At 42.2% G+C, this 11,593-nt stretch overlaps 1 protein-coding gene across 2 annotated transcripts in view; it reads right to left on the minus strand.

Annotated features, from left to right (window-relative positions):
• Positions 1–11,188, minus strand: part of cog5 (component of oligomeric golgi complex 5) — a 57,350-nt gene extending 46,162 nt beyond the window's left edge. For both annotated transcript variants that reach the window (XM_041976849.1, XM_041976848.1), the window contains exons 1-6: positions 11,112–11,188; positions 10,705–10,844; positions 10,472–10,529; positions 5,894–5,948; positions 1,061–1,130; positions 432–552 (exon numbers count right to left, since the gene is read on the minus strand). In XM_041976849.1, coding sequence (XP_041832783.1) covers positions 432–552; positions 1,061–1,130; positions 5,894–5,948; positions 10,472–10,529; positions 10,705–10,844; positions 11,112–11,157 — 490 coding nt within the window. In that variant the 5' untranslated portion in view covers positions 11,158–11,188. The remainder of the gene's footprint in view (positions 1–431; positions 553–1,060; positions 1,131–5,893; positions 5,949–10,471; positions 10,530–10,704; positions 10,845–11,111) is intronic.
• Between the last annotated feature and the right edge of the window lie 405 nt (positions 11,189–11,593).

The following is an 11,593-nucleotide window of genomic DNA, read 5'->3' on the forward strand; positions in this document are numbered from 1 at the left end:
AATCAGAAAAGAGGAGTCTTACACCCATAAAGCTCCTCCTGGCAAAGCAAATATGTTCAGCACAACACAGCAGCCAGACCATCATTCTGCCGCCACCATGCTGGACAGGACAAGGTAGAAAGGAAAAAAAGGGTCGCTGTGGCTTTGTGTGGTTGTGTTCTGGATAGTGTTCAGTGTTGTGATCCATCCCAGATCTGCATGCTGCACACATGATCAAACAGCCCCAAGTTCACATTCACTGGAGCAAGCACGACTTCCTCCTCCCATCAGTGCCCACACACTTCCCCAGTGCACTGTAGCACCACACTGCTCCACATGCTTCCTCTGCAGACACACATCTGCTTCCACAAGCTGTCAAGCCTGCACCAACTTCCTCCATCAAATTATGTCTAAGTAAATTCAGTATACAGGGATAAATGTGATGTCCTTACCCAGTTCGTTGAGGCTCTGAGCAGCCTTAGTGATCTCCCTGCTGCCCCCCTGCAGCTGACCCTGCAGCCTCTTACTCAGGTACAGGATGCGAATGATCCTCCGCAGCAGGTCGCAGGCCACCTGGATCACAACCACAAGCAGGAGTCAGGAACCTCAGCTCAGAGGTTGCGTATTATCCAAGCTGATGATCCCAGTTAAGTACCGATTTCTTGGAATGAGTGTCAAGTAAAACAAGCGCACCCTGAAGAAGGTGGGGACGATTTGCTCAGTCAGCAGTTATCTAGCATTCTATGGAGGACGTTTGACAGACAGCTCATTCAGCAACCCAAGAGAAAGGAAAAGTAACCCAGAGCAGAAGTTGTGAGAGCAGAGAAAGAGTCTGAAGGAAAGAGACCGAGCTGGAGCGCAGGAGGTTTGAACCTGCAACCCTAAACCTGAGAAGAGGAGCAGAGTTTCCAAAGGAAGACCATTTATTTGAGAGCAAGAAGGAGCTTTTAGAGTGTGAGAGCAGAGTTTAGAGAGCGAGAAACAAAATATTTAAGTGTGAAAACAAGAAATCTTTCTTTTAAATCAAACAATGAAGACAACCATAAGACTTAATCTAATGTAAAGACACCATCAGAGCTACCTGCAGTCTGGCTAACTGGGTGATCCTGGCCACGATCTTGTTGTACGGGTCAACGATCTTCGTCCTGATCCTGGAGAGACAAAAATGACTGGATCATCATCTAGACCTTCTCCACAGCAGATACTTCTCCTGCAGACCACCAATCACTAAGATCTGCTTTATAATCTGTTAAAAAGTCTACACAGAGCCTGAATGGATGGCAACATGGTTCCAAAATCTGAATTTGTTTAAATCAGGCAACCAGGGGCCTGGACTCTGAGGCAGGTTCAACATATCATGGACAAACATGTCAGAGGAGGAAACTGACATTGATGGAAAATAAAAGCTGATGGTGAATCTGATGGAAAAAGTTGGAACAGGAGCAACAAAAGGCTGGAAAAGTACCTGGTACAAACCAGAAACACCTGGAGCAGCATTGGGCAACTAATCAGGTTACCTGGCAACAGGTCAGTAACATGACTGGTATAAAAGGAGCATTTCAGAGAGGCAGAGTCTCTCAGATGGAAAGATGGACAGAGCTTCACCAATCTGAGACAAACTGGATCTAAAACTGTGGAACAATTTCAGGGACTTCAGACTTTGAAGATCCTCCATCTACAGTGTAGAATATCATCAGAAGATTCAGGGAATCAGGAGGAATCTCTGTATGCATGGGACAAGGCTGGATGCTGCACCGTCTTCTCTGGACCAAAGCTCATTTAAAATGGTCTGAGGCAAAGTGGAAACCTGGATGAAGATGTGAACTAGTTTGTGGAAAGCATGGACGGCGTGTCCTGCAGACTAAAGAGGAGAGGGAGCATCCAGCTTGTTATCAGTGGACAGGTGAAAAGCTGCATCTCTGATGGGATGGGGCTGCATTAGTGCCTATGGCGTGGGCAGCTTCCACATCTGTGAAGCTCCATCAATGCTGAAAAGTACATGGAGGCTTTAGAGCAACATCTGCTCCCATCCAGACAACGTCTCTTTCAGGGAAGGCCTTGCAGATTTCAGCAAGACGATGCTGAACCACATCCTGCATCCATCACAGCAGCATGGCTTCACAGGAGAAGAGTCCGGCTGCTGAACTGGCCTGCCTGCAGTCCAGACCTTTCACCAGTACACAACATCTGGAGCATCATGGAAGCAGAAATCCAGCAACCAAGGTCCAGGACTGTAGAGCAGCTAGAATCCTGCATCAGACCAGAATGGGACAACATTCCTCTCCTAAAACTCCAGCAACTGATCTCCTCACTTCCCAGACGTCTCCAGACATGTTAGAAGAAGAGATGCTACACCATGCTGAACACCACCCTGGAACTACTTTTTACACCATGCTGAACACCACCCTGAAACTACTTTTTACACCGTGCTGAACACCACCCTGGAACTACTTTTTACACCATGCTGAACATCACCCTGGAACTACTTTTTACACCGTGCTGAACACCACCCTGGAACTACTTTTTACACCGTGCTGAACATCACCCTGGAACTACTTTTTACACCGTGCTGAACATCACCCTGGAACTACTTTTTACACCGTGCTGAACATCACCCTGGAACTACTTTTTACACCGTGCTGAACATCACCCTGGAACTACTTTTTACACCGTGCTGAACACCACCCTGGAACTACTTTTTACACCGTGCTGAACATCACCCTGGAACTACTTTTTACACCGTGCTGAACACCACACTGGAACTACTTTTTACAACGTGCTGAACACCACCCTGGAACTACTTTTTTCAACGTGCTGAACACCACACTGGAACTACTTTTTACACCGTGCTGAACACCACCCTGGAACTACTTTTTACACCGTGCTGAACACCACCCTGGAACTACTTTTTACACCGTGCTGAACACCACCCTGGAACTACTTTTTACGCCGTGCTGAACATCACCCTGGAACTACTTTTTACACCGTGCTGAACACCACCCTGGAACTACTTTTTACACCGTGCTGAACACCACCCTGGAACTACTTTTTACACCGTGCTGAACATCACCCTGGAACTACTTTTTACACCGTGCTGAACATCACACTGGAACTACTTTTTACACCGTGCTGAACACCACCCTGGAACTACTTTTTACACCGTGCTGAACACCACCCTGGAACTACTTTTTACAACGTGCTGAACACCACCTTGGAACTACTTTTTTCAACGTGCTGAACACCACACTGGAACTACTTTTTACAACGTGCTGAACACCACCCTGGAACTACTTTTTTCAACGTGCTGAACACCACACTGGAACTACTTTTTACACCGTGCTGAACATCACCCTGGAACTACTTTTTACACCGTGCTGAACATCACCCTGGAACTACTTTTTACACCGTGCTGAACATCACCCCTGGAACTACTTTTTACACCATGGTGAACATCACCATGGAACTACTTTTTACACCGTGCTGAACATCACCCCTGGAACTACTTTTTACACCATGGTGAACATCACCCTGGAACTACTTTTTACACCGTGCTGAACATCACCCCTGGAACTACTTTTTACACCATGGTGAACATCACCCTGGAACTACTTTTTACACCGTGCTGAACATCACCCCTGGAACTACTTTTTACACCGTGCTGAACATCACCCTGGAACTACTTTTTACAACGTGCTGAACACCACACTGGAACTACTTTTTTCAACGTGCTGAACACCACCCTGGAACTACTTTTTACAACGTGCTGAACACCACCCTGGAACTACTTTTTTCAACGTGCTGAACACCACACTGGAACTACTTTTTACACCGTGCTGAACACCACCCTGGAACTACTTTTTACACCGTGCTGAACATCACCCTGGAACTACTTTTTACACCGTGCTGAACATCACCCCTGGAACTACTTTTTACACCATGGTGAACATCACCTGGAACTACTTTTTACACCGTGCTGAACATCACCCCTGGAACTACTTTTTACACCATGGTGAACATCACCCTGGAACTACTTTTTACACCGTGCTGAACATCACCCCTGGAACTACTTTTTACACCATGGTGAACATCACCCTGGAACTACTTTTTACACCGTGCTGAACATCACCCCTGGAACTACTTTTTACACCATGGTGAACATCACCCTGGAACTACTTTTTACACCGTGCTGAACATCACCCCTGGAACTACTTTTTACACCATGGTGAACATCACCCTGGAACTACTTTTTACACCGTGCTGAACATCACCCCTGGAACTACTTTTTACACCATGGTGAACATCACCCTGGAACTACTTTTTACAACGTGCTGAACACCACACTGGAACTACTTTTTACACCGTGCTGAACATCACCCTGGAACTACTTTTTACACCGTGCTGAACATCACCCTGGAACTACTTTTTACACCGTGCTGAACACCACACTGGAACTACTTTTTACAACGTGCTGAACACCACCCTGGAACTACTTTTTACACCGTGCTGAACACCACACTGGAACTACTTTTTACAACGTGCTGAACACCACCCTGGAACTACTTTTTTCAACGTGCTGAACATCACCCTGGAACTACTTTTTACAACGTGCTGAACACCACACTGGAACTACTTTTTTCAACGTGCTGAACACCACACTGGAACTACTTTTTACAACGTGCTGAACACCACCCTGGAACTACTTTTTTCAACGTGCTGAACACCACACTGGAACTACTTTTTACACCGTGCTGAACACCACCCTGGAACTACTTTTTACACCGTGCTGAACATCACCCTGGAACTACTTTTTACACCGTGCTGAACATCACCCCTGGAACTACTTTTTACACCATGGTGAACATCACCCTGGAACTACTTTTTACACCGTGCTGAACATCACCCCTGGAACTACTTTTTACACCATGGTGAACATCACCCTGGAACTACTTTTTACAACGTGCTGAACATCACCCCTGGAACTACTTTTTACACCATGGTGAACATCACCCTGGAACTACTTTTTACACCGTGCTGAACATCACCCCTGGAACTACTTTTTACACCATGGTGAACATCACCCTGGAACTACTTTTTACAACGTGCTGAACACCACACTGGAACTACTTTTTACACCGTGCTGAACATCACCCTGGAACTACTTTTTACACCGTGCTGAACATCACCCTGGAACTACTTTTTACACCGTGCTGAACACCACACTGGAACTACTTTTTACAACGTGCTGAACACCACCCTGGAACTACTTTTTTCAACGTGCTGAACACCACACTGGAACTACTTTTTACACCGTGCTGAACACCACCCTGGAACTACTTTTTACACCGTGCTGAACACCACCCTGGAACTACTTTTTACACCGTGCTGAACACCACCCTGGAACTACTTTTTACGCCGTGCTGAACATCACCCTGGAACTACTTTTTACACCGTGCTGAACACCACCCTGGAACTACTTTTTACACCGTGCTGAACACCACCCTGGAACTACTTTTTACACCGTGCTGAACATCACCCTGGAACTACTTTTTACACCATGCCGAACACCACCCTGGAACTACTTTTTACACCGTGCCGAACATCACCCTGGAACTACTTTTTCCAGACGTGTTGCTGCATCAGATTCACTATCAGCTCATATTTTCCATCACATGGTGAAATGTCTCAGTTTCATTATGTTTTTGATCTTCTACTGGGGATAAAATGTGGATTTATAAGGTTTATAAATGATTAAATTCTGATTTTAATTACATTTTACACCAAGACTCAATATTCTGGAAGGAAGTTGTACAGGTTTCAGGGCTGAAAGAATCAGAACTGGATCTGATGTTGTTTCAACATCTCAACTCAATCTTGTTTTCTTTTGTACATCATTGTCATTCATTTTTGAACATACCTGTCAACAGCTGCCTGCAGCGCGCTGATCCTCGTCTGCATCATCTGAAGAACACCTGGAAACAACAAATCATCCAACTCTCACAACACTTTCATTTCAGGCTGCAGATGGTGGCGCCATCTTGTGGTGAAAACCAAGAACAGCTGAAGAAGATGATTTCAGAGCATCAACACCATGATGCCATTAAATCCCAGTATAAACCAATGTGTAGCAGCTTTTAATCCCAGTATAAACCAGTCTGTAGCAGCTTTTATTTATTTATTTATTTTTTTTTTTGAAAGACATTACAAAAGTAAAATAAAATCAAATAGACAATAATATAAACAGAGAACAAATAACAAGGGGTGTACCTACAGTTCCATGAATAATAATAATGGAAAGAAAAAGATGTATATATATAATAATTAATAATAATTAATGTAATGTAATAAAAAATTACATACAAGACAAAGTAGTATAGAGGGTTATATAAATTCCGGATGCTTTGACAAAATATATTTTTTCCATTTATCCCAGATCTTGTCAAATTTATCAGATTGAAATCTACTAGCAAATGTGATTCTTTCCATAATAAACATCCCGTACACAATCTGGTGCCAGTCGTCAAGAGTCGGAGCATTTGAGCTTAACCATTTCTTCGTGATAGCTTTTCGGGCAGCCAGACTCAGAATACCAAACAAGCATCTGGTATCTCTGTCCGTGTCCACTGAATGTAAAAGTCCAAAGAAAAGTTCATCCCAATTAAAAGGGATTTGCATGTTTAGCATGGCTTCCAACTCAGACTGAATTAAAATCCAAAAATTATTGATCAAAGGACATGACCAAAACAGGTGGTGATGTTTTACTCCTAGGGTCCCACAGTTTCTCCAACAGCTGGAAAAACCTAAATAATGTTTACTTTGTGCAGGGGTAATAAAGTATCTACATATACTCTTCCAGCCAAAACATCTCCATATATTAGAACTAGAGATTTTCCACTGAAATGCACATTGTTGAAGCCAGATATTATTAGAGAGTACCCCATTTTTGTTTAATATGACATGTATTAAAATTTTTAACTTCCTGAATACCCTTGTATATTCTTGAGATTAGCTTAGAACCAGGATCTGCATGGTATGCCATAATACAAATTTTCAATAAAGGAATTTCAAAAGTATCTTTGCACCCGAGTATAGATTTCTGTAAATGTTGCCGAATTTGAAGATACCTGAAAAAGTCAGTATTTCTAAACTGATACTGCCCCTTAAGTGATTGGAAATCTCTTAACGTTCCTTTATCGTAAAAAGTGCAATATGCAGTTAAGCCTTGTCCTGCCCAGCTTTTAAATTTCCCATCCAACTTATTAGGAGTGAAATCAAGATCATGAGCACACCACCACAGAATCTTAACCTCTTCATGCCAATCATTTTTGTTTAGATATTGTAACCAAAGCTGTAGTGGTAAGTTAATCTATGGATTACCCAGTTCAATTTGTTTTTTAATGAGTATTTTGTCCCCTAGTCTTGCCTGAATCGGACAATCCCTGGAAGCCCCTGATTCTATTTCTTTCCATCTTGCTTGGTAATCTTCATTACACCAACATACTAAAGCCCTAAGTTGAGCAGAAACATAATAATCTTTCAAACACGGCAAGGCCAACCCCCCTTTATCCTTTGCTAGCTGTAAAGTTTGGTACCTTACCCTAGGTCTTTTTCCCTGCCAAATAAACCTAGAAATTAATTTGTCCCATTCATTAAATTGTTTATCGGTTATTTCAATTGGAAGTGTTTGGAACAAGTAAAGCATCCTAGGCAAAATATTCATCTTAACTGTATCAATACGTGATTCGAAACTGAAAATTGGTAATGAATTCCATCACTTAATATCTTCATTTATCTTAAGGCACAAAGGTTTAAAATTTACATCAAATAATTTTGAGAGATCTGAAGGGATGTTTATTCCGAGATATTTCACTTGCTCCAACTCCCAACTTAAATTGGCTAAAGATTTCAGTTCCTGAGTCGGTTTGAAATTTAAGGTTAAAATCTGAGTTTTCGGGATATTAAGTTTATAACCTGAGATTGAGCTGAATGTCTCCAAAAATGATAGCAATTTAGGAAATGAAGTACTTGGATTTGTCAAATAAATCAAAACGTCATCGGCAAATAGAGAGATTTTGTGTTCCTGACCAAAAATTTTGACTCCTCTGATATTATTATTCTGGATTACGCTTCGGCTCAAAGCCTCGATGAAAAGGGCAAATAGTAAAGGACTTATCGGGCACCCCTGACGGGTCCCTCTTTTCAGATCAAAGGATTTAGAAAGAGCTCCATTGACTTTAATTCTCGCCTTTGGGCATTTATATAATGCTTGAATGACTGCAATAAATGATTGATGAAAGCCAAATTTCCCCAAAACTTTGTACAAAAATTCCCAATTAACCCGATCAAAAGCCTTTTCGGCGTCAAGACTTAGCAATACCATTGAATTCTTATTTTTAACTACGTGATCAATTATATGTAGCGTTCGGCGAATATTATCTTGCGTCTGTCTCTGTTTAATGAAGCCAGTCTGGTCCAAACTAATTATCTGAGCGAGAATATTTTCAATTCTTTTAGCAAGGATGTGTGTAAATATTTTATAGTCTTGATTGAGTACACTAATAGGACGATAATTTCCACAATCAAGCCTATCCTTCCCCTCTTTGGCAATTAGGGAAATAGATGCTTCATTCCATGATGGGGGAATTATTCCGTTTGTGTAGCAGCTTTTAATCCCAGTATAAACCAGTCTGTAGCAGTTTTTAATCCCAGTATAAACCAGTCTGTAACAGCTTTTAATCCCAGTATAAACCAGTCTGTAACAGCTTTTAATCCCAGTATAAACCAGTCTGTAACAGTTTTTAATCCCAGTATAAACCAGTCTGTAGCAGCTTTTAATCAAAGTATAAACCAGTCTGTAGCAACTTTTAATCCCAGTATAAACCAGTCTGTAGCGGCTTTTAATCCCAGTATAAACCAGTCTGTAGCGGCTTTTAATCCCAGTATAAACCAGTCTGTAGCAGCTTTTAATCAAAGTATAAACCAGTCTGTAGCAGCTTTTAATCCCAGTATAAACCAGTCTGTAGCAGCTTTTAATCCCAGTATAAACCAGTGTGTAGCAGCTTTTAATCCCAGTATAAACCAGTGTGTAACAGCTTTTAATCCCAGTATAAACCAGTCTGTAGCAGCTTTTAATCCCAGTATAAACCAGTCTGTAACAGCTTTTAATCCCAGTATAAACCAGTGTGTAGCGGCTTTTAATCCCAGTATAAACCAGTCTGTAGCGGCTTTTAATCCCAGTATAAACCAGTCTGTAGCAGCTTTTAATCCCAGTATAAACCAGTCTGTAGCAGCTTTTAATCCCAGTATAAACCAGTCTGTAACAGTTTTTAATCCCAGTATAAACCAGTCTGTAGCAGCTTTTAATCCCAGTATAAACCAGTCTGTAGCAGCTTTTAATCCCAGTATAAACCAGTCTGTAGCTGCTTTTAATCCCAGTATAAACCAGTCTGTAGCGGCTTTTAATCCCAGTATAAACCAGTCTGTAACAGTTTTTAATCCCAGTATAAACCAGTGTGTAGCAGCTTTTAATCCCAGTATAAACCAGTCTGTAACAGTTTTTAATCCCAGTATAAACCAGTCTGTAGCAGTTTTTAATCCCAGTATAAACCAGTCTGTAGCAGCTTTTAATCCCAGTATAAACCAGTCTGTAACAGCTTTTAATCCCAGTATAAACCAGTCTGTAACAGCTTTTAATCCCAGTATAAACCAGTCTGTAGCAGTTTTTAATCCCAGTATAAACCAGTCTGTAACAGCTTTTAATCCCAGTATAAACCAGTCTGTAACAGCTTTTAATCCCAGTATAAACCAGTCTGTAGCAGTTTTTAATCCCAGTATAAACCAGTCTGTAACAGCTTTTAATCCCAGTATAAACCAGTCTGTAACAGCTTTTAATCCCAGTATAAACCAGTCTGTAACAGCTTTTAATCCCAGTATAAACCAGTGTGTAGCAGCTTTTAATCCCAGTATAAACCAGTCTGTAGCAGCTTTTAATCCCAGTATAAACCAGTCTGTAACAGCTTTTAATCCCAGTATAAACCAGTGTGTAGCAGCTTTTAATCCCAGAATAAACCAGTCTGTAGCGGCTTTTAATCCCAGTATAAACCAGTGTGTAGCAGCTTTTAATCCCAGAATAAACCAGTCTGTAGCAGCTTTTAATCCCAGTATAAACCAGTGTGTAGCAGCTTTTAATCCCAGAATAAACCAGTCTGTAACAGCTTTTAATCCCAGAATAAACCAGTCTGTAGCAGCTTTTAATCCCAGTATAAACCAGTATGTAGCATCCTGGTGGTGGAGGTGATAAACCTTGGGGAGATCTGATGGAGGTTTAAGGGTTAAACAGGCAGCAATGGAAGATCAGACACTCCCATGATGAGTGTGACAGTCTGATACTGAAACAAATCCTGACTAAAGACAGACATGTGGAAAATGAAGAAGAGGAACAACACATCAGACGTGTTCACAAACATGGACATCATCCAGAGAAGAGCTTCTTTACCTTCCAGAGACTCGATCCCTGTGGCCTGAGCCAGTAAATCCTCGTGTCTCGCCACAACCTGGAAGGAAAAAACAATAAGAATCCAACATTGTGGACAGAAAAACAGATCAACACAACATGCTAATGTTGGGACGAAACATGTTCAAGCTTCATCTAGACTGTGAGGAAAACTTATCAGAGAACTTTTAGCTCTCACGGCCGTTGGGTGGATGACAGGTGGGCTGGGTCGGTACCTGGCTGTGCAGCTCTTTGTCCAGCTGGCTGATGCCCTGAGCCAGCCCGGCCAGCTGCTCCGCGATCACAGCCTGGTGGATGGCCTGAGCGGTATACGTCTTCACGTCAAAGTCCTCAGCCAGAAAATCCACGAAGCATTCTGCAAATACAACAGAACCCGTAACTGCCTGCCCCACAACACCAGCCAACCGAACCCGAACCGAAGCGGCCTCTAGCAGCTCCGAGAGGCAGCCTTCAACAGTCAGCTGGAGCTGGCGGCTGTTTGTTTACTCACGGATTCATTTATTATTTACGCAGTAAACAACTTTTATTAACACGGAGTCGCATTAATATTTATCTACAACTGATTTCCAGCCTAAAAACGACCGGAAGTTCACACAAAGCGTCGCTCTGATGCTGATTTTACCATCTTTCAAGAGTGAAGTCGTGGAAGATTCTCTGCTGTCCTCCATGTTGACGCTTCCGCATGTGACGTCACTGTCGTCGTCGCCGACTTCTTCTTCTTCTTCTTCTTCTACTACTACTACTACTACTACTTAGACGAGCGTCATGGCGCATTACCGCCACCCACCGGTGAATGGTGGATCAGCAAGTCCCTCCAAAATAACAAATATACACTCATCACCACTTATTCTAACACTTTAAATTCCTGATCTTTGGAGATTTATTAGTGACTATAATTAATTTGATTAAACATTTATGGAAATAAACCTTCCTGAGCTGTCTCAGCCTACCTGTCTCTACATGTCTGGTTGCGGGTAGCAAGGCTGAGGAACTACTAAAGTAATTATAATTCGAAACAAGGTGGATCTTTCTAAATTACCTGATTATAAGAATTGGCTCAAAACTGTTAATAGTGGAACCGAAGTTGGAATATCTCTGATGCCT

This window comes from Melanotaenia boesemani, chromosome 23 (genome assembly GCF_017639745.1).
Source record: "Melanotaenia boesemani isolate fMelBoe1 chromosome 23, fMelBoe1.pri, whole genome shotgun sequence".
NCBI lineage: Eukaryota > Metazoa > Chordata > Actinopteri > Atheriniformes > Melanotaeniidae > Melanotaenia > Melanotaenia boesemani.